The 23,979-nt window shown below is 34.3% G+C and overlaps 2 protein-coding genes across 2 annotated transcripts; both read left to right on the forward strand.

Annotated features, from left to right (window-relative positions):
* Nucleotides 1-8,437: 8,437 nt before the first annotated feature.
* On the forward strand, nucleotides 8,438-16,013 carry LOC130821625 (squalene synthase 2-like). The gene is made up of 14 exons (XM_057687416.1): nucleotides 8,438-9,077; nucleotides 10,621-10,663; nucleotides 11,495-11,584; nucleotides 12,316-12,391; nucleotides 12,972-13,041; nucleotides 13,246-13,389; nucleotides 13,500-13,604; nucleotides 14,028-14,174; nucleotides 14,492-14,567; nucleotides 15,097-15,185; nucleotides 15,268-15,359; nucleotides 15,437-15,482; nucleotides 15,561-15,642; nucleotides 15,751-16,013. The coding sequence occupies exons 1-13, from the start codon at nucleotides 8,883-8,885 to the stop codon at nucleotides 15,627-15,629; spliced, it is 1,242 nt and encodes a 413-aa protein (XP_057543399.1). The 5' UTR covers nucleotides 8,438-8,882; the 3' UTR covers nucleotides 15,630-15,642; nucleotides 15,751-16,013.
* Nucleotides 16,014-19,802: 3,789 nt separating this feature from the next.
* Nucleotides 19,803-21,670, forward strand: LOC130821204 (uncharacterized). Its single transcript, XM_057686888.1, has 3 exons — nucleotides 19,803-19,950; nucleotides 20,026-21,181; nucleotides 21,282-21,670. Exons 2-3 carry the CDS (start codon nucleotides 21,170-21,172, stop codon nucleotides 21,591-21,593), a joined length of 324 nt encoding a protein of 107 aa, XP_057542871.1. The 5' UTR covers nucleotides 19,803-19,950; nucleotides 20,026-21,169; the 3' UTR covers nucleotides 21,594-21,670.
* The last annotated feature ends 2,309 nt before the right edge of the window (nucleotides 21,671-23,979 follow it).

A 23,979-nucleotide genomic window follows, 5' to 3' on the forward strand; every position in this document is an offset into this window, starting at 1 on the left:
TAGAGAAGACCTGTTAGATTTGAAATTTTTCTTTATATTTGAAAATTTTAAGTCAAATTTTAAATTTAATTAATTATTTTAATTAAATTTATTTATGAAAAATTAAGTAATTGATTTTTTTTTCCCATAATTAACTATTAAATTTGATTTATATTTTCGTAATAATTTGTTTTCAAATAACGAAAGCCACGATCATACATAGAAGGCATGTACTTGTGAAAACTCAATTGAAATGATTATTTGTTTTGAGGCACGTAGAAAGAAGATATTTAATGTTTTCTTATTAGTCGTAATTTTTCAAAAACGGATGTCACAATCATTTTAAAGTATACATATTTTGAAATTTTAGTCGAAATTAGTACATATTTGTCTATTTTTAGGCACATAATCCGAGAAGATATTTAATGTTGTTTTTACGGGTCGCAATACTTTTTGTTCGCAAAATAAACGTCGTGATCATCCTGAAAAATCACATTCTTTGAAAATCCACTTAAAATGAGTACTTATTCCCCTTTTTTCTAGCACGTTATATATTTTTTTTTCAAGAAATGTAATGCGCAACGTAAATGAAAAAAAAATTACGTTGTTTTAGTTATTGCAATGAATTTTTTTAAAAAGAAAATTAAATCTTAATTTTAAACATTAAAATGAAATTAATATTAAAAAAATATGTATAAAAATTTTAGGCGTCTGTTCAGGCTACACAGCTGACCGTTAGCGAGTCCATTTAGACAATCTATCTTTGGATGTCTAATGCTTTTGTGGACCTTAAGTTAAGTTTGGCTAGCTTAACTAATTGGGCCTCTTATAAACTCAGACCGACCGCATAGATAATGCAAAATCCCTCTTATACCAAAACAGCTAGTCTTGGACGAGACAGGCTGATAATGAGACCGTCAATTTGGGCCGGCCCAATTCGCTCGTGTATCAACCTCACATGCTTTCTCTCGTTTTTTCCATTTTCTGGGCATTTTTCAATTTTAATCTTAAAGGTATTAATTTTGACCTTAAAGGTATCAATTTCAACTTAAAGTAAACTTTTAACAAATCAATAAACATAAAAATTTTCAATTTTGACCTATTTGTGATCAATTTTGACGTTAAACTAATCAATTTCCATCTAAATATGGTTCTGTTTCAGAATTTGAGATACAAAGTTAATAAAATAGTATTATTTTATCATTCTATGGATGAATTTTAAACAATAAATAAATGGTCAATAGCACTATCAATAATAATGTTAAAGCATTGTACAATACAAATACTTTTATTCAATGCAACATGATGGTTCTAATGGAACATAAGAGTATTTATACTCTTTAATCATCGATCAATAATAGTGATATTACTCTTTCTTCAACACGTTTATATACTTTTGTATTTTTTTTTATTTACATACTTCTTAAAACACACATGTCAAAATTGAGTATGTTAATAGTTAAATTTATTCAATTTGTACTCTTTAATTATAGTTTTATATTTTTGTATTTCTTTTTATTTACAATAATTCTTAAAACACACATGTCAAAATTTTTAATTGTTAATATCTTGAGTTATACATGAGTAAAAATTATAAAAGATTATTTTATAGGTCAAAGTACTTGGGAATTGAGTAAAGTCATGTGAAAGTGTCACAAAAATATTTACGGGAAGAAGTAATTAAAAAAATATTCAAAATAAGCTTGAGGCGAAACTGCTTCCTAAAATAAGAGTCTTCGTATTCGAAAATAAGATTTAAATTTATTTGCTGTCAGTAAAAACAGACAAGAGAAAATCTAGTCAAAAAGTCGAATAAAACTTTGTTCGTTGTCAAAAAGTCAAGTAAAGCTTTTATTCGCTGTTGTTAACAGCGAACAAGTATTCATTAAATTTTTTTTAAAGTACAAATAACTTATATTTTTCCTATTTCGTTGTTACTTGTTAGTAATAGCGAATTAGGGAAAAATATTTTTTTAACTTGATTATATTCTTCCTTAATTGCTTTAAGTGAACAATAACAGTAAACAAAGGAGAATATATTTATTCCTTTTTTCATCAAATTTTCTTTTATTCGTGTACAATTAAAATTTATTAGTCACGATATAAGTAAGACTCAAAATGTATATATAAGACTAATGCAATAGACTTTTAATATTTATATTATTTACATTTCACCTTTTCAATTTGATGAATCAGTCACACCCATGTATCGCGAGGATTCTAAAATTAGCCAATTATAAAAGTTTGAAAATAACTTATTTGAAATATTTGTTATTTTAGATAAATCTAGATTGAAAATAACTTATATAATATATTAAAATTAACAAGTAAATAAATAACAATGTGCTTAAATAGCCATTTAATTAATAAACCACGTTCCAAAACTTTTACATAACGGCAAAACTTGAACAAAATTTTAGGCGGGTGGAGTTACCAAAAAAATTGAATTCAACTAAAATATAGCCAATCAATACAAACAAAAAAATATAATGTAAATTTTGAAGCAAATAAAGTTTGACGCTTTTTTTGTACTTTTAAATTATCTATAATGTCATTGACACTGTATGTCTTTGCTATTTGTCTCAAAATTATATTACTAAACTATCAGCAAGAAAATCTTCGCCCATTTTGTTACAAAGTCCTTTTTTGACTATCTTCATATTTAATTTTTTTGTATAGGTTTTCAATAATTCAAGTATTTACTTATTCAAACTAATTATTAAATAAAAAAGTGAAAAAAATTGTTCATGAATACAATATTGATATATATATATATATATATATATATATATATATATATATATATATATATATATATATATATATATATATATATATATATATATATATATATATATAGTCTATTCCCAGATTAATGCTAAAAAACAGATTAATTCCCACTTTGCATTTTTTGGGAAATTATTTCCCACAATACCGTCCACGTGGAAAATTTATTTTTTTTTTATTTTTTCAGACAAAACCGCCACTTGAGATGGCGGTTTGGTCCAGGTAAACCGCCACTTCATGTGGCGGTTTGCTTGTGGCCTGATTTTTTTTTTTATTTTTTTTTTCTTTCATTTTAAAATATTGAACGCAACATGCATTAAAGTAGTTCAATACCATCAATTCCATAATAATCAATTACGAACCGGCTTGTTCTAAAAAAAATAAATATGAAAATAATACAAAGATATATTACAATTATGGAAACTCATACAAGAAGTTCAAGTCATATAAGAATATACAAAGTTTGTTAAACTACAACCCCCGGCCCTTTTTGTTTTGCGCACCGGTGGATGATGATGGTGTGAACTCGTCAACCTACGCAATGACATTAAGAGCAGGAGCTCGTCGTTGACTAGCACGCTGATATGTGATAATCCTTTGCGGAGGCGATGGATGTGGAGGAGGAGTGTTGATGGAAGACGGGGGAACGAACGGCGACATAGTAGCGGATGTCGATGGCGATCTGGAAGACCGACCTCGAGTAGATGAACGCTGGTGGCCTCTTGTGGACCGAGAACTGGATCCTCCGGAAGAGCTACCTCGATGGGCTGAACTCCTTGGAGAAGGAGTGTGGAATGCGTCATCTACCTCGCCAATGACGGGTGGAGTTGGTATGAGGTACTCATAACCCGCTTGACTCAATGCATCGGTCAACGACGCGTTAATGGAGCCTAAGGTCTGAGAACATAGCCGATACCCCACGTCAACTGGCGATGTAGCGGCCCCTTGAATCGTGTCATTACATTGTATGAGCACCGATCGGATGCGCTCAGCCTGTTTGTTATCATTATATTGTTAAAAGAGTTACTTAAAACTATTACTATTTGTTATGAGTGTTGAAAGAAAACGTACCAGAAACGTAGATGTCGGATGGTAATGTGATCCTGGCTGCGCAAATGCGGTGTTCGTTAGGCGTAATATCGAGATGCGCCTGTACCAACTCATGTACATAGCAAAGCTATGACCTGTGAAGTTATCTCCTCCAACCAATGTAGATGCTCGGTCGTTCCACGCATCTACATGCGATCTATGTCGTACGAGGTAGTTCTTGTCCCCAGTCCTCCGATCGATCGCATGTAGTTGAGGTTGGGTGTCACAGGCTTGCGGGATTACTTGCTCCAAACCGAATTGACGCATGACACGATCCGGTAGATGTAGCTCGACGATGTCAAAGCAAATAAGAGGACAACGCGATCTCCAAATCTTGTGGCCCGATGTACATATGTGCGGTAAAGCTTCCATCTTAGCCGCTGTGTAAGGCTGCCATGTCATCTGTAATAGAAATCAATATGCTTAGTAATGTATACAATTTATTCATAACTAATACAAATAGTAAATGTTACTAACCTGCTCGTCCCGTTGTCGATCTAGTGCGTCCCTGTAGTAGACGAGAGTATGTGGGGAGTGGGATCTCGAAAGATATACGCGAAGCCAGCTGCAAACAAATAAACATTGATTAACATTTTCATCTATCATAAAATAGTGAAATTATGAATTTGAATAGTGAATTGAGTGTTGCTACCTTACTGCCAAAGGATCCACCCCGCGCCGAAGCTGTGACCCTAATATCGGTTCAAAATCATCCGCGTCATCTTCCTGATCATTTTGCCCATCCGGTCGAACCGTCCGAATAATTGGCCTCCCTATATGAATGTGCTCCCATGACCATATCTGTAATAACATCAAGCATCCACCAATGTCCTTGGCACCCTTACGAGATGCTCGACATAAGTTACGATACAGATACGCCAGGGTAGCACTTCCCCAACTGTACTCATCTACGCGCTCCAAATCTCCCAGTAGAGGGAGATAGATCAGCTGTACCGAGTCGCCGCTCTTGTCTGGAAACAAGATGCATCCAAACAGGTACAAGATGTAAGCGCGGGCATGTCTGTCAACCGTCACATCATCTGCATCATCCTCAAGCGCGCTAAAATGCTGTCAGAGCCAAGTCAGCTACAATGACGATCCAACGATGATCTTGGGCTGGGTAGGGTCTTGAGGGTTTTCCGGCCTAACCCCTAGCAGCTCATGTACTAATGCTGGCCAATTTCCCTCCCCATGACCAATGACTGCTTGTCCTTCAACCGGTAGTCCCATGATAACTGCCACATCTTGCAACGTGATCGTTGCCTCGCCAACTGTGAGGTGGAATGTATGTGTCTCTGGCCTCCACCTCTCCAGCAATGCAGTGATAAGAGCTCGATCGAGCTCCAAGCCCCCGCCCAACAACCGGTGAATGTATCTGAAACCAGCTAGCTCGACTACGTCTAACACCCTGTCATCCACCTCCCACCGTAACGTACTAGCCTGGTAGTGCTGACGAGTAACCAATTGGGCAGTGGAGCCCTCCCACGCAGCTACGCTCCTGTGGGTCGCCTGAAGCGTAAGCACTGATGGATCAACTGGGCCCGGCATCGCCATGATCGCTGTTACATACATAAGTGTTATAATAATCATATATCCAACATCGGATCCAGTATAACTTACTTCCCCACCCCAATACACTATAACGGGATAATGATCCATATTCTGCAAGTACAAACATATTTTTCATTTGATTTCACATACACTTAATTGTTGAATGTGAGTAAGGGAAGTGTAAATTTGAATACAAGAATTTGTGATATTAAGGTATGACAACACTTGTTAGAAAGTTCATTTCACCCCTAGTAGCTAAAAATAGCATGAATATATACAAAAACCATTAAACTAACCCTACAAAGTAATAAACTTTCATTGAAGCATTTCATCAAACACTTTATATGCATACAAAACAAATCCTAAAATTCAACTACAAATGTGTAAAACATAAGCATAAATCATGAAAACAATAGAATGTAACAAACATTTAACGTTTTTATAACTTCAATTCAAAACAATAATGAACAAAATAAACAATTTGCATATTGAACAAAAATTAGGGTTTTATTCATACCTTAAATGAGGATGAAAATAAACTAGTACACAAGGAGAAGATGGGAATGTAGTTGATTAGTTTAGTGGAATGAGAGTAATTGTAAATTTAAAGTAAATGAGAGTGAAGAATTTTTTTTTTTTTAGGGTTATACCGGCAAGAAGCAAGAAGAGCAAAATGAATTGTGAAAAATGTCGAAGGAAGCTGCTGTTTTGTATTGATACCAAACCGCCACTTCAAGTGGCGGTTTACTCCACATATTAATTTTTTTTTTTTTTTAAAAAAAAAATTTCACTTAACCAAACCGTCATCTCAGATGGCGTTTTACTTCAGATGCATGAATAAAACCGCCATTTCATGTAGCAGTTTTATTAAAAAAAAAAAAAAAATTTCTCAAAGCAATCCTACGTGGACGGTAAACTTGGAAATACTTTCCCATTTTAAGGAAAGTGGGAATTTTTTTTATTTTGGCCATAGATTGGGAATAGATTCATATATATATCGTGACATTGCAGATATTTCATCAACAAATCAAATTTTTTATAGATCATAATTAGGTTACTTGAGTGCGCTCTTAGTAAACATCACATTCAATTATTCACGGTAAATTAAATTAAATTAATATAGAAAAATCTGCAAATGTAGTTGATATGAACTTTTGTCAATTGCGAAATTAAACCCCTAACTTTTAATTGATGAAAATTGACCCTAAATTTTAGTAGAATGAAATTAATATAATCATTAATATTTTTTTAGCATGATTTTTCCTCTTTAGCATATGCACTATTCGACCACATTATGTTGTAAAGAAAATAACCATATTAATTTTTTTTACAACAAAAAAATTATCTTGGTTTTTTATATGACAAATTTTGGATAATAATAATAATCTTGTTCATTTTCATTTTAATATTTTAATAATATTTATGGTCTCCACATATCTCAAATAATTTTATTTTTACATTTTTATATTCCTTATGGTCCCCATATGTTTCTCACTAACTTTATAAAAATATTTCTTTATTAATTTTAATTCCCATATTTTCTCCTCTAACTTTCTTTTAATATTTTTTAATATTTATGGTTCTCACTTTTCCTCCATTAAATTTATTATTCAATAAACTTATATATTTACAATCTAAAAGATTACATTTTTCTTAATTCCCGTGAACATTCCTTGTGAGAATTCCATTAAGAAATGGAGAGAGTATTAGTTATCTGAAAATAATAAAACAATAATAAAATATATTCCTGTATGCACATATGAATTATATGACTCTGATCCTAAATCATATTGAAACTATAAATTTATTTGTTTTAAAAACTATAAAAGTATTATTATTAGATTGAGATATATATAATCATAAAATTATACAATGAACACTAAAAAAGTTTATTTATGTATTATGCACTAAACACTATTATAGATTATAAGTAATTACATAAAAATAATAGAAAATTTCAACACATGTAAAATAGTAAAAAAATAATTTAAATGTTCAATATTTTTGTAAAATCTTAAAAAAGTTTTCATACTAAAGACATATTTTTACTATAATAATTAACATATAAACTAATTTATTTATTTATTTATGTATTATAAACTTGTCAATCTTTTGAAATTTATCTTAATTGATTGTATGTTAAAAAAAATTAGTAAATAAGGTGTAGTGTAAAGTCTTTTGTAACTTATCAATTAAATAAATCTAATAGAAAAATATTACATGATATACTAAAAATTATTTGCCTGATAAGAACATGAACGGAAAATGACATGTGTCTTAATTGTTTCTTCATTAGTATATTGTATCATATCATAATAGATAGATAAATCGACACCTAAAATAACTTAAGTGGAAAAATTAGGATGGAAAACTTTTCTTGTTGTAATGATATGTATCCAAGTCTTTTATTGCTTTAGTATGATAATATGTATGATAATATGATAGCTCTTAAAAGATACTACATATTTTAATTGATTGTATATGGTAAAAAAAATAGTAAATAGGTATACTTTTTAAAATTATTTGTAACTAATCAATTAAAAAAATCTAAATAAAAAGATATTACAAAATATGCTAATAAATATTTGACTAAGAACATGAGAAGATTGGTAAGGTTTGTATCATAGAGTTGACATGTGTTTAATTGTTTTTTCATTAGTATAATTGTATGATTGTATGATGATAGATAGATAAATAGATAGCAGGATGAATTAATAAAATTAAAGAGAAAAATTCAACTAAAATAACCTAAGTAGAAAAATTGAGAGGGAAAACTTTTATTGTTGCTATAATATGTATCCAAGTCATTTATTGTTTTTCATTAGTATAATTATATGATTGTTTGATGATACATTAATAATAAATAAAAAGTATGATGAATTAATAAAAATAAAAGAGGAAAAATCACGTAAAATAAAATAAGTAAAAAAATTGAGACAGAAAATTTTTCTTATCACTATTATATATATATACCCCAGTTTTTTATTGCTTTAATATATAATATGATATGATGAGCTGGCCATAAAGGCAGGTAACGAGATACACGAAACTGTTTGACATTACCGTTCAAAACCAGATCTGCCCTCTTTAGCTGCTCTCGCGTTCCACGTTCTCCATTCGAACAAGCCAAATTTATCATTGTTAATCAAATACACAAACCTAATTTTATATTATTTTAAAAATTTTATTTGATAGGATATCCCACCATTCTTTTCTTAAATTGCATCCCACTTCGAATGAATCGAATCCCAGGATTTGTTCATCTTCACTTATATGATTAAATAATAATAAAAAAATCAGTTATTCTTATATAACCCTTTTTTGTATTTCAATTTGGTCAATATTTTGATTTCCTGAGATTCTCCTTACACCACAAAAGCGTGATACAAATTTTTTACAGAATCAGCATATTATTGCATAAATTTTCGCCTTAAATTGAGAAATTGAGCATTAACCATTGTTGAAAATTGATCAAAATGGGGAGTTTAGGAGCAATTTTGAAACACCCAGATGAATTTTACCCACTTTTGAAGTTGAAGATGGCTGTTAAGGAAGCTGAGAAACAGATCCCATCTGAATCTCATTGGGGTTTTTGTTACTCTATGCTTCATAAAGTTTCCAGAAGTTTTGCTCTTGTTATTCAGCAACTTGGCACTGAACTTCGCAATGCTGTAATATTTTAAACTTTTCTCTTAATTCAATTATTGGGTATTTTTGATGTTTTTGTGTGTTTTTTTGAGGTGGGATATGAAAATTTGGATTTTTCTGAGAATTTGATGTGGGTTTGACATTTTTTTGCCAATTCATTTGCAATACTTTTGATTCATTTATTAATAAGGAGACATTTGAAATACTTATTTTAGTTTCTGGTATTATAAAGACAAACAAAAGTTCAAAGGTCATAAGTATTGGGTAATACTAGACTACTAGTACATGTGTGGTTATTTGCGTTTTTGATTAGTTGTTATTGTTGGCTAAAGCACTGACGTGTAGGTGGTATTAAACGGTGGTAATTGAAATGAAAAATTAGTGTATTTTTGGTTGAAAAATCTCTTGGCTACCTAGGTAATGCTTGTCAACTTCATGCATCTTATTTATTTCATAAAATTCATTTCAATGCATTACCATTGGAGAGGTGATATTAGTTGGTAATAGAAATTTGTAAACAAAGTAACTTTTATGTGATCAAAGTTTCATTTGGAATGATATGGAACTTGTGATGAAATTTTACACTATACATCATTTTCATTACCACCATTTAGTACCACTAACTAAACGGGTCGTGAGGGAAAGTGATGTTTGATTGTGAATTGATGTCAAGTTTTATATTTAAAATTTGACAATGTGTTTGAAGGGATATATGTTGGTGGTTGAATTTCTGTAGAATAGTGATACTTTTGGGTGTTTATGGCTGCTGCCAATTGGATGTTTCATTTGTATTATGACTTTTCTGAAGGTCAAGTTTTAACAATGTGATAATTTGTACTTTTACCACATTGACCTTTCAATGTAACGCCTTTTCTTTCTGAACAAAAAAAACATGTTTTTGGGGCCTTCTATATGCATGTATGTAGTATGTACTGAAATCTATAAAGATTTTCTTGAGACTAAGCAGTTTAACTAACTGATGGCATTTGCGTAGTGCTTTGATAAGATTAATTAAGTATTTTAGTTATGCTAAAATGCCTCAATAAATTGTCACCTGTTTTTATGAAATGTGAAGGGGAGCCTTGGTGCATCACTTCAGGTGTCGCTGAAAGGTTACTGGTTTGAGTCTGGGAAACAGTCTCTTTCAGAAATGTCAGGTAGGGTTTGCCTCCATCACATCCCCGTGGAAGGACCTTCCTCGGATCCTCTCTCTGCGAGGATGGATTGTGCCCCGGCTGACCCTATTTTTATTAAGCTTTTTTAGATGATTGGTCCTTTAGTTAATTTTTTTTTTGATTGATACCTAGTTTATGGTCTATCTTGATTCCAGAAAGGAGAGCTGTGGTGTAACTGCTATGTTTATGTGCAGATGTCTCATATTGATTGCATGCTGGAAATTGCTTCAAAGTGATTTTTTGATCATATTATAGAAATCTGAAGTCTCGAATTCACTGTTATATACTACTGATTCTAATACTTAGTTTTTGAATGGTTGTTCAAGTTTTTTTAGTTTCCCTTATGCGGCTACCTGTCTTTCCTTATCAATTCTACTTTGTTGTATCACAGGTATGTGTCTTTTACTTGGTCCTTCGAGCCCTCGACACTGTAGGTTTGTCTCTTTGGACTCAGCAATAACATCCTTGCCATATTTTCTTATTGCTGTAACTGATTAAATGTTACTGCATACATGTCTCATTGATGAGATGAAAAGCAGGAGATTTTTGCTCAGTTCAAACTTTAAAGTGATTAGAAACATGGATTTTTCTTGTTTTTATGAGAAGCTACCATTATTGTGAAGGAAACAAACAATATCTTTAGGGAAAAACTACCAGGATTAATACAACCTTTTACTTATTTCCCTACAATAATACCAACTTTTGATTAACCATGAATAATACCAACTTCGGGGTGTTTCTCTAGTGTATTCCTAACATGTTAAAAATCAAACTATAAGAGATTATATGACAAAAAAAATTGGTTAATTAATTAATAAATTAAAGTTAATTGGTGCTATTTAATATTCATAGTTAATCAAAAGTTGGTATTATTGTAGGGAAATTAACGAAAGATTGTATTATTCATGGTAATTTTTCCTACCTTTAGGGACATATGTTATACGGTTAATGCGATCTCTTGTCTTATCTCTTCCTCTCACCTCTAACATCGAAAATTTGTTGGTCTTTTGAAAATGGAATGACACCCATTCTATGATGAATATATTTCTTTGTAGTTTGTAGTAATATTTAGTACTTCGAAGCACGAAAATTGATATATGCTGGTCATAAATGCTTTCTTCCAGTAATATGCATTTGCATAAAAAAGCCAGCTGCATGAAATGAGGAATCGCTTACTCCATATTATAACCTGATGACCAACATATATGTACAAGGTGGTTTGGTATTTATCACTAATAGCTTTTCGGTTTGGCTCTAATGTGCAGAGGATGATACAAGCATAGCTACGGATGTCAAATTGCCTATCCTGAAAGCTTTTCATAAGCACATATATGATCGTAAATGGCATTTTTCTTGTGAGTAATTGAGTTTGCTTAGATTATCTTCTGCATTTTTGTCGCGAGTAGATTGTGATTTGTTCACATTATATTCCGCTGCCTAAAGAGGTCTTCTTGTGTATTCTACATTACTAAGTTGTACTTCCGTATGTTGACCGATTAATAATAAAATGTTCTTTAATATGATTATACAATATCTCCATTTATATGCTTGCATGCGTTTTCCCTTTTATTTTACAATATGTATATGTTTTGTTAGATAGGATTAGGAATGGATTGAGGAGGATAATATATATATATATATATATATATATATATATATATATATATATATATATATATATATATATATATATATGTATGTATGTATGTATGTATATATATATATATATATATATATATATATATATATATATATATATATATATATATATATATATATATATATATATGTATGTATGTATGTATGTATGTATATATATATATATATATATATATATATATATATAGATGATCATTGGAATAGATTTTCTTAGTTGTAGATTAGTATAGATATGCAAAATAAAGTATAATGTTTGTTAACGACAATTTCACACGTTGATTTGTTTTGGTTGATGTAGCAGACCCGATATAGTTGGAATTAAGGTTTTTGGCATTGTTTTTGTTGTATCTGTTTCTTTCCTTATGATCATCTTAGGTCTTTACTTTAGAGTAACATTTGTCATTCTGGTTGTCCATTTTATACTTAGGTGGCACAAAACACTACAAAGTTCTCATGGATGAGTTTCATCAAGTCTCAACTGCTTTTTTGGAGCTTGAAAGAGGGTAAACTTCTTGGCTCTTGACTTTATGTGGTATTTCAAGAAAAGCATTTTTTGAAATTATTTCTATGTTTTTATGCTGTGGTGTTAATATGAATAATATTTTCCAACTGTATTTGTCATCGGTTTTCCACTAATATAGGCGTAACATCTATTCACATCTCTTTATTTTTACTAAACTGAAGTTATCTTTTATTTTTCAAACTTATAAGTTCCATTTTTTTTATAGATGATTTGTTTTCTTTTATTTTGTTATTGATTCTCACTAATGAAAACTGATCGTTACTACTCAAACTAATTTGTATTGAGATAAGACGAGGCAATTGTGCATGTAAGTTGGCCGTGTTGCATCTTGCATTATAAACAGCCTTTTAATGATATATATGACAATCGACAAACATATAGAACTTTCGAACTGACGACTGCTGGCCTTACTGTTTATGTAAACTGTATCAGTACGTATTTTAGTCTTAAAATATATAGTCTTGGGCTGTATCTTATTATTTAGATTATTTACTTTACTTGTATCCAATTGCATCTTTTCCCATGGCATGCTGTGTGAAAATTACTTGTGGCATCTGCAGTTACCAGTTGGCAATTGAGGATATTACCAAAAGGATGGGTGCAGGAATGGCAAAATTTATCTGTCAGGAGGTTCGTTCGTATGAATTAAAGAAAGCCTCTATATACTCAAAACAGTTTATATCAATTTGCTTATCTATGATTTTACAAATATTTGAATATGAAATTCAATATAATTTAGTGTTTTTTTTAAAGTTGAACTTAATTTAGTGTTGATCTTACGACTTACATATCAGCTGTATATCAAAGTCTAAAAGGTGTTGCTTGTTTTGGCAGGTAGAAACAGTTCGCGACTTTGATGAATATTGCCACTACGTAGCAGGACTCGTGGGTTTAGGGTTGTCTAAGCTTTTCCATAACGCAGGTTTGGAGGATCTTGCTTCGGATGATCTTTCCAATTCAATGGGTTTATTTCTTCAGGTATTTCCTTTTGCTTGGGACGTGACTTTGCAAACTTCGGTGCTCTGTGAGACTGTAATACTATACCTAATAAGTTGTTACATAGTGTAATATGCCTCTTTATTGTGTAGAAAACCAATATTATTCGTGATTACCTCGAAGATATAAATGAGATTCCAAAATGTCGCATGTTTTGGCCTCGGGAGATATGGAGTAAATATGTCAACAAACTTGAGGTTAGTCTTTTATATATTGTTTCAGTTGTTTCAAACCAACTACTATCCTCTAGTTGGCTCTTTGATTTTTATATGGACTCTGAACTTTAAACAGTGGATATGAGGTATATGAGATGTCACTGGAGGCAAGGTTGTCACTCATATCCTCTTTATGCAAGGCTCTTATTTATTTGGGTTGTAAAATTGAATGCATTCCTCTAGTCCTCCCTATGAAGGAAGTACGGGTATGGAATGCCCGTCATCTTCCCTCACCCGGACCCTGCTTTCGAGCGGGATATTGGGTATGATGATGATGATAATGATGATGATGATGATGATGAGATGTCATTGGAGGGGAATGAATTTAGAACCTGCGCGTAGTTAGGGTGAAAATATTCTCTAATGATTGGTTCGCCTAACTTGCGTTAAAATTTTAATGCGTAGGACCTGAAATATGAGGAGAACTCTGAGAAGGCAGTTCAATGTTTAAATGACATGGTCACAAATGCTTTATTGCATGTGGAAGATTGCCTAAAGTACATGTCGGCTCTGCGGGATCATGCTATATTCCGGTTCTGTGCGATTCCACAAGTACGAGATCTCATCAATCATTTTTTTAACATCCTATCTTTCTCACAACATGCCTGTCTTGTTTGAGAACTTCTGCAGTCACTAATTGCAATTACATATTACTCGTCGGAAACTGATTCGTATAAATCACCCTTATCAATTGTTAGCCACAGTAATACATGTGCTAAATTTTCTGTCATTTTCTAAAAGATTTATCCCTTTCCCCTTGTGTTCTTGAGGCCTTTTTGTCCTGATAGCCCAATGTGGCTGGTTCAAGATATAGTTTGATTATTTCTTAAGCTGTGTAGACTCATGTTATTCCTCCGTAAATGTTTTAGATCATGGCCATTGGAACTTTAGCTTTATGCTACAACAACGTTGAAGTCTTCAGAGGTGTGGTTAAAATGAGACGTGGTAAGTTATATCTTCTAGCGATTTCATTTTTTACGTAGTTTAATGAGAGGCACAGATTCCCTTTTATAAATGAAAGGTACTTGCCTTGTATAGACGTGGTAACCAGTGTCACATGATTCGCTAATCGTCTCATGAATCGCAAATCGAAAAAAGCGAATCACGGTCGATTTTAGGCTATTTTTGAACTATTTTGAGCGAATTGCGAACTCAAAAGACGAATTAACTAGTGAATAATGTTTCACTGGTTGTAACCATGTTCCGTATTCTATACAAGGTATATATATGCATCTCTAGTCTGAATAATCACTACTAAGGGAAATCTTTTGATAACCTGGGGTATCTGGGCGAGCTTGCATGCACCAGCAACTCCGAGGAGCCCTGAAGTTAAGGGAAAAATTTTGATGTCTGAATATCGGACATTTGCCTTGTCTTCAGGCTTTCAACGTTGCCAAAAGCTTCTAATTCTATAGCCATTCTTATAAGTTTTTACAGGCTGGTCATAGTTTTGTTTTGTATTTGTACATACTAGGTCTCACCGCTATAGTTATCGATAAGACAGACTCGATGCCTGATGTTTATGGCGCCTTCTACGATTTTGCCTGCATGATAAAACCAAAGGTAATGGCCCATGGAACGAAACAACACATTACTTATATTTAAACTTCGCCTTAAAACATGTTTATGCATATTAATATCGTAGGTTGACATGAATGATCCAAACGCCATGAAAACACTAAGTAGAATCGACGCTATCGAGAAGCTATGTAGGGACTCCGGAACCCTGAACAAAAGGTAATTCAAAATTCCGACATCCATTGCATGATTCAACTTTTCACATGTAATAAATAATCTTATGCAACTTTGTTTAGGAAACTGTACATCGCGAGTACCAAGTCGACATACACTCCAATCATGGTGAGAACTCGAGAAGTTTTCCTCGATACTTGTATGTTCTTTATTGTATAAAATATACCGACTTAATCTTCTATGCAGGTGATGATGGTATTCATTGTATTGGCAATCTTCTTCCATCGTTTATCAGCCAACCGACAGAATGATTAATAACTAAGCTCGGGTATGTAAAGTATGTCTTGATTAGGATATTACGTACGCAAAAGCTATCAGCTACCAGTTACCAGCTATCTGCCAATAAATTTTAACATTTACTGTTATATTTTTTCAGGCATGGCGTCTTATTTAGCGCTACTTTATCTAGGTGTGAAAGCATGGCTTGTTTGATTAATTACTTTGTAATATACTCCTATTTGGAAGTATGTAGCATATGAATCACTTAAGAGATGAATGTATAAGGTTCTAAATTTCTTAAGCTTATATTCTAATTATTGTTTAGGCTTCAGCATAAATTGAAGAGTTACCAGAATTTGCTGAACCATCATGTCCATCAATAATTATGTTACATGAAGGATTTGATTTTCGCCACAAAAAGAAGTTGATGAAAACATCTCCTTTTTATTGCACATTCATTTTGAAACTGTTGCCTATTGATTACTGTTTTTGTTTGATAAAGATTTTTGAGATTTATGATTTCTTTTGTTCCAATTGGGACTATTGGGGTGAGTCTCTTGGAGTGAAGTTTAAAGCTAATTATTTTTTGTTTGGATTGAAAGAAATAGAGAGAAAGGAAAAGAGCGGTTGAGCGGAGCAAAATTTAAATAGCAAATAACAGAAAATTTTGAAGATGACATCATGACATCCTACATATTTGCCTATTTAGAGAGAATTAATTTTTTCTTACATCGGATTTCGAAAAAATTTTAAAGTAAAATTCATTATTTTCTTTTTCATTCACAAATTTATTTATTTAACTCGTTGCGCAGTTGAGGTAAATCACATTCAGATTCAGTGTTTCCTCTGCATCTATTTTATGACAACATCTTGGCTCTTACTTCTGTTTTTTGGGTTTTGTTTGTAGTTTTGTAAGACGAAATGGCAACAAGTTAGTTCACTTGGTTGCGAGATGGAATACGGGGTTAACTAATGAAAGGATATGTACGAACCTTTTTCCAAAAGGTCTTTAACCTTGACAGAGCTTGATTTATGTTAATCTTCAGGGTTTTTTTTTTAAAAAAAGGGAAAGTAATTTAATGAGCAATGAGCAAAAAAAACAACTTGGTCATTGATTCAATCTACATCACTACACTACACCAGGAAAAGTGCTGCCTTTCTAGGAAAATTTGAAAAAAAAAGATAATTTAATAACTTTATTCCAAAAACAAGCTCATAAGCGTCCGTACATCCAAACCTAAGTTTGGTTTAAGTCGCTGTTAGTAACAGCGAAAACCAAAAAAAAAAAAAAAAACAAAAGGATCAGTCGCTGTTAGTAACAGCGACTTAAGGTGTTGACTGGTCAACTCCTTAAGTCGTTGTTACTAACAGTGACTGAAGTCTTATATTTTTTTCCAGTTTCCTTCTTCCTCATTTCAGTTCATGCCTTTTGTTTTCCCTTTGCCACACTTACGAGTTCTCTTCTTCTTTCCTCCATTAAAATCACATTCAATCCTTCAACTAAACTCATCAAATTCCAAGTTTGTACCACTAATTAGTTCTGTCATCTTCCTACATTGCCCTAAGGTACATTTTTTTTTGTGTTTTTTCCATTTTCGAAAAATAATTAGGGTTTACAAACTTTTAACCAACTTTCACATATTCATAAACTTCCAATTTACTACTTCTTGTTGATCTACAGCTTATTGAGGTACGTTTTTATTATAAATTTTTTTATTTGTTGTTGATTTGAAAATGTATGTCATATATAGTGATCTTCATAATGAGGTTGTTTGTTCATGAATTTGTTGTTGATTTTAAAATTTATGTCATCCATAGTGGTAATATATTTATGAACGTGATGGTGATGTTGATTTTGTATGTATTGTTGTAGAAATGGATTCATTTCGTGTGACTGTTGTATGCTTCTGGAATGGTTCAATTCGATCAACTAGTAACAATGTTAAGTATGTTGGAGGAAGACGTAAACTGTTTGCATGCAACTCATACATGGATTTGAATGAATTTAAAAATTTTATATGTTCTAAGATTGGCATTGACACTACAAGAAGTACTGTTAATTTAAGTTTTAAGTACAATATGAGTGGAGATTTGTTAGCTTTTCCGATTGAGGATGAGGAGGCTATAGATGCAATGTGGGAGTATTCAAGGTCTACCCCTACTCCTTCTTTAGAGTTATATGTAGAAGAGGTACCCCTAGGGAATGAAGATATCAATGTTGTGGAAACAAATGCATTCATGAATATAACTTCTTCTGCTCCTTCTCATACGCCCTTCCCTACCCAACCAACTCAAAATCCCGTTATGCCATCTTCCTCTTATCCTTCTAATGAACCCAATCAACTTCAATTTCAAGTCACAAATGATGATACTTTTAACTTAGAAGATACAAATGAGCCGTGGGGTGATGTTAATAGCGAGAGTAATGAATTCGTTAAAGCCCCCTCTGAGGACGATGTGGGTGTTGACGAGGAGGCTCTAGCTAATGACATGAGCTTAGGCAACATTCCAACAATCATTGCTCTTACACCCTATGCAATCGTTCCCCCTTTAGATGAACACAATGAGGACAATTCTTGGAGGTCTTGGGATTGTGATACAACCTACACCGATGAAAGAGAGTTTCAAAAGGGTATGATGTTTGATAAGAAGGATGCCTTGTTGGACGCTGTTAGATTGTATCATATTCGTAGGAGCGTTGAGTACCGAACTGAGACTTAAAATCAAACCGTGCTCACCTTGAAGTGTAAGAGAGAGTGTGGTTGCAGGCTTAGGGCTAGGAAGAGCTCCTATTCACCATCATGGGAGATTGTTACGTATAAAGGGAAGCATGGGGGTTGTGTATTAAGTACTGAAAATGTGTCAGCTGAGCACATTCATTTGACATCTTCCGTGATTAACAATCTTATTAGAAGTTGTGTTGCTCAAGACCCATCAATTAAGGTCTCTGTCGTGCGTCAAATGGTAAAAGATCAATTTGGTGTCGAAGTGACGTGTAAGCGGGCATGGTGTGCTAAACAGCAAGCCCTTCTCTCCATCTATGGTACATAGGAAGATTCTTATCCTCTTCTTCCACGCTTCTTGAAGGCACTGCAAGTTTCAAACCCCGGGACCGTAGTTGAATGGTTCTTTAAGGAAGATAATGTTGTCGGTGTGTATGTACCTCCTAGTATTAGAACTTTCCAACGCATGTTTTGGGCTTTCAAATCTAGTATTGAGGGATTCAAGTATTGCAAACCCCTTATTGCCATTGACGGAACACATTTGTATGGTAAGTATCGCCATACGTTGTTGACTGCGATTGCCCAAGATGGGAACAAGGGAATCTTCCCACTTACCTTTGCTTTGGTCGAAAAAGAATGCATAGCCGCGTGGTCTTGGTTTATGGCCTGTGTTCATGAGCATGTGATGCATAGTGCAGGGTTATGCGTTATTTCCGATAGACATGCGGGCATTCTAGCAACCATGGAGGAGCCGGAATGGCAACCTCCGAACACCTATCATAGGTTTTGCTTGCGACATTTGTTAAGTAACTTCAACCGTCAAATGGGTAATGTGAAGTTGAAGAAGATGTATGGAAGGACTGCAGAGCAAAGACAACCAAATAAGGTAATTGGGGGAAATAAGTACACTTCACACGCCACTAGAATTATCACCCGTAACACCGAGAAGGCAAACTACCATGACATCGTCGCATTTGACTACAGACGAGGCCTTTTTCAAGTTAAGACTGGACGTGTTAATAGAGGATCCGCCAAGGGTGGTAACATAAAAAGTGTGGATATGAGAGAGATGAAATGCACTTGTAACAAACTCTCCATATATCACTTACCTTGTTCTCATTTTCTTGCCGTATGTATTAAACGACATTTATCGTATGAGCGTTTTGTGGACTCCTGCTACACGACCCAGAGCTATGTCAACACATATGAATTCATATTCTTGCCGTTGATTGATAAGAGGTCATGGCCTCATTACACCGGTGTTGAGGTGATACACGATCCAGATCACATTCGTGGACTAGGAAGACCTAAGTCCAGGAGGATCACGAACGAAATGGACGAAGGATTGCGGAGACGCAACGCTTGTCGACGATGTGGTAGTGACGGTCACAACACTAGAACTTGCACATCAAGGTAAATAGTATCTGTATATGAGTATATAAACATAAAGATTATCAAACAAATAAATAACATAAGTAAACAATTTGACTACTCCTTAATTATTTTTACAATAAATAACGCTTAGTTATTGTTAAATTGCAGCAGAGATGGATCCAGCAGCTCCAGGCCCTCTCGACCCTAGTGTGCTGACGATGCAGGCGGATCATAGGAGCAGTGTGCTATGGGATGTCCAGGTAATTGAATTTACCCTTTTTGATTTTGTATGCCTTAATACTTTAACTTTAAGCTAACACAATATTTGCGTTTAGGTGTCCGACACGGAGACCATGTACACCCGGCATCCCGATTCTACTCCGTGGGCGATTGACGCACGGATCTTCCCATACCTTCAGTTCGCAAGGTTGTATGACTTCCACCTTATCGCGTACGGGAGAATCGATCGGGCGCTAGTCACGGCTTTACTCGAGCGGTGGCACTAGGAAGCCCATACTTTCCACCTACCTCTAGGTGAGGCTACCGTCACCTTACTTGACGTAGCTGTGCTTACACGGCTTCCCATCGAGGGACATGCCATGTGCACCGATGGACGCCAACTCGAAAGTTGGCAAGACAAAGTCTATAGATTATTAGGAGTCCGACCTCCAGCAGAGGTAACCAAAGAAAGTAGCCTGCGCGTACCATGGCTTGCGCAGAACTTCTCGCACCTCCTTGAAGGTGCTGATGACGCCACCATTGAGAGATACGCCCACCATTGAGAGATACGCTAGGGCGTATCTCTTATATCTGATTGGTCAACTGATGAGGAGTGTGGGACGTGGTGCATTTGTGCCACCAATTCTTTCACCCCCACATGTGCCGTACGGATCGCGGTGGTCCTTTGAAAGACGAACAAGGACCCACACAGGATCGGGCGTGGGTTTCTACCGCGATCAACTCGATCTACTACGCACTGACCAGTTAAGAGCTTCACTACAACTTGTTTTGTAACTATCACATTGCGTAATTTATTAATCAAATTTTCAGCTTTAGTTTCGCTAGGACCCTTACCCCGCTGAGGCTTACGCTGCATTGCCTCAGCACTCGGGCATATTGTCAGGGGCGTGGAGAGCATCTGTACCTCTGATCTGCTTCGACATAGTCGAAGTGTATCTCCCTGAGCGCATACTGCGCCAGTTTGGGATGGTACAGGGGATCCTGCCGCCATATGACACAGAGGCGGAGCTCCATAACTCTCGCAAGGGTCGGGAGCACAAGAACTGGCTGGAGATCAACGTGCGCCATGTTGCTCGTTGGGAGCACAGGCTAGAGCTGCTGGCCCAAGGTGCGCCGATCGAGGCTGTAGGCGCACCTACTTCTGCGGATTACATGTCGTGGTTCCTCTCCATCACTCGTCGATGGATGACACCATGAGGTATCATGGCGGCAGCCTAGTACGCTTCTGCAGCACCGACGATGACACACTTTGTAAGTATTCTTCAACGTGGATTATTATCCATAGAACGTGGATTATTATCCATAGAACTTACACGTTATAAATTTCATTAACACTTACGTCTTACTGCAGGCACAGGGCATTGCTTCAGTCATCAGCTCCACCCAAGAGGAGCCCGTACGGGAGATTACCCAAGGCATACTCCGAGGGACGCAGTTTCAACACTTCATTCCGGAAGTGACTGCGCCCCACACCACTATGTACGAGTACGGGTCATCTCCTCATCATGCCGACGTTCATCTTGAGGAGGTTGACTTAACGTGCCCGGACTACGGTGCAGGTTCCTCACAGGGTGCCACATCATCAACGTATCAATCACCTCCCCTACCCGAGCGTCATGCGACGGCCTCTTACTATCGTAGGAGGCATCGTAAACCGTCATAGTTAGACAGGGTACAGGAGGAGGATTAGCATTAGAATACTGTTTGTATATTTTGAACATTTGTACATACTCAATATTTGTAACGTTTGTTCTTTTGTTTATAAATTGTAACATATATGTAGATGTATATATTTTTATCGTAGTATCACACGTTTATTATGAATGAAATAATGTTAAGTACTCAGACTTTTCGGCGATGACTCATCCCGCCAAAAATGCAGTATGAATTTAATCAAAAACAAACAGACAATCATATTCAAATAGGGAAAATGCTCTCCAAAATTCAACACAATATCATTCATGTTCAACGAATCCATATCAAATTACATAGTACATTTGTTAAGTTAAACTACCTTCGCTAACTAAGATTGCTTCTTAAACTTTCTCATAATCCTTTCAGTCTCTTCCTTCCTATGTGCCATATCATCTATTTGTCTCTTTAGATTAAATACCTCATCTTTAAGCTCTTGTTTTTCCTTTTCAAGCCGTATTATTAAGTCTCTCTGCCATTTGGTACCCTCCAGAGCAATCCATCTAAAGTATGTGCATCCTAATCCTTCAACCAAGTAGAAAGGGTAAGCAACAAAATCACGCCCTGGATCGAAGTCGCTCCAATCTGTATTAATCTCAACTTCATAACCAAAATCACAAAGCTCTTCAATACAATGCTCCTTTGACATCTACGAAACACATATAATATAGTAACGTAAGTAAGCTTTCAAAAATAATATTAACATTTATAAATTGAGAGTAAGACTAACATAATACCTTATGTTACCTTTAAAAATTGATTCAATTCAACAAGATTGATGTAGATTGGATATAATGAAGTAGGGAAATGATGGAGTTATTTATACAACATCATTACAACGGCTATTTTCAAATTCGTAACGGCTATTTTTCTAATTAACAACAGCTAGTTTAATTCGTACCCAAAAAAAAAATTAAGACAGATGAGTCGCTATTACTAACAGCGACTTAAGGAGTTGACCAGTCAACCCCTTAAGTCGTTGTTACTAACAGCGACTTTAGCCTTTTATTTATTTTTTTTTTCTTCTTTCGCTGTTACTAACAGCAACTTATACCAAACCAGTGGTTTGGATGTACGGACGCTTATTCTGGGAATTAAGTTTTTACGGAGCTTATTTTGTGAAAAAAGTTGTTCAATTGTCTTATTTTATTCAAATTTTCCCTTTCTAGAATGTTAAGCCCAAAGGCTTGATTTTAATCACCTGAAAATCACATGTGTACTTTACTTGAGTTATGAAATAAGGTAGGTGGCCCTTTTAAATTTGTTTTTCCACACAATAAAGAGTAAGATTCAACCTTACAAAAAATAGAGGTGCATGTGATAAAATTAGAACAATCTGAGCAATCTTTCGGACAACATAATTCCCAATCGCCAAATTTAACTCAGTATGAGATTCTGCTTGATATGGGCACGTAACCTGCAAAAAAGAAAAACATGACAATCAAATTAAATCACAAAAGAAAAAAGAATTTCAGAGTTATATGATTTTGTTTTCTTGTTCAAACAGACCGAAATGCTGAATGGCATATCACATCGATTCAGAAACACAGATATAGCGATCATTACAACGAAAGAGCTATTAAGTGCGCTCATCTTATTGCGGCAATTGAATACTAGTCATAGAAATAAAGGGATGATCAAGAGGAGACAATCACTTGTAAGATCGGTTGAACCATTCACTTGTTCATATGCAGGGGATGACGGCACAGTGGGGTTGGGAGTAGCTTCAATACGTTGTCGTTCTGAAATCATCTATAGATCCCCAAAAATATCAGCACTTTTAACACATAGATTAAGGCCATGTTTGGAATCATTTAAGTGATTCTCTTAATGAGGAGAGAGAAAATGCTTTCATGGTAGATACCAATTTATACAATTGTTCTCTCTCCGATATTGAAAGGCTTTGAGATGCAAATGTGGTGCAAGTCATGATAGAGAATAATCTGGTAGTGAAAGGAGAGACAAACGATGGGTGGACACCATAACAGAGTATTTCATTCGCAACTTCAAGCTTTCATTTTGGTTAATAGTAATTAGTTTTACCCACAAAATATTCAATCCATTACGTTGTCTAAAGTTCAACGAAACAAGCTTTTTTTAAAAGTAATGATTTTTCATTTCAATCATTATCCATTTTCATTTCCATTTCATCACGTTTGGTATACCAAACACCCCCTAAATCATTAAAAAAATTGCAGGTTCTACAACACAAAAGTCATAATTAAAAGAGGATACCTCGCCTTCAAGCTGTTCAAGGATCCGGAGAGCTCTCAAGACACTAGTTGTTTACTTTATGGCTTTTTTTAAGTTTTCTATTTTAAAATCTAAAAACAAAAAATAAAGTTCAAATAATAAAC

This window comes from Amaranthus tricolor, chromosome 1 (assembly GCF_026212465.1).
Source record: "Amaranthus tricolor cultivar Red isolate AtriRed21 chromosome 1, ASM2621246v1, whole genome shotgun sequence".
Taxonomy (NCBI): Eukaryota; Viridiplantae; Streptophyta; class Magnoliopsida; order Caryophyllales; family Amaranthaceae; genus Amaranthus; species Amaranthus tricolor.

What these genes read in the sequence shown, in the direction of transcription:
- LOC130821625 (XM_057687416.1), top strand. Translation starts at nt 8,883, where the DNA reads ATGGGGAGTTTAGGAGCAATTTTGAAACACCCAGATGAATTTTACCCA. An exon ending in CAAAATTTATCTGTCAGGAG is followed by an intron (nt 13,042 to 13,245) that starts GTTCGTTCGTAT and finishes TTGTTTTGGCAG; the next exon opens with GTAGAAACAGTTCGCGACTT. An exon ending in CCTGCATGATAAAACCAAAG is followed by an intron (nt 15,186 to 15,267) that starts GTAATGGCCCAT and finishes TTAATATCGTAG; the next exon opens with GTTGACATGAATGATCCAAA.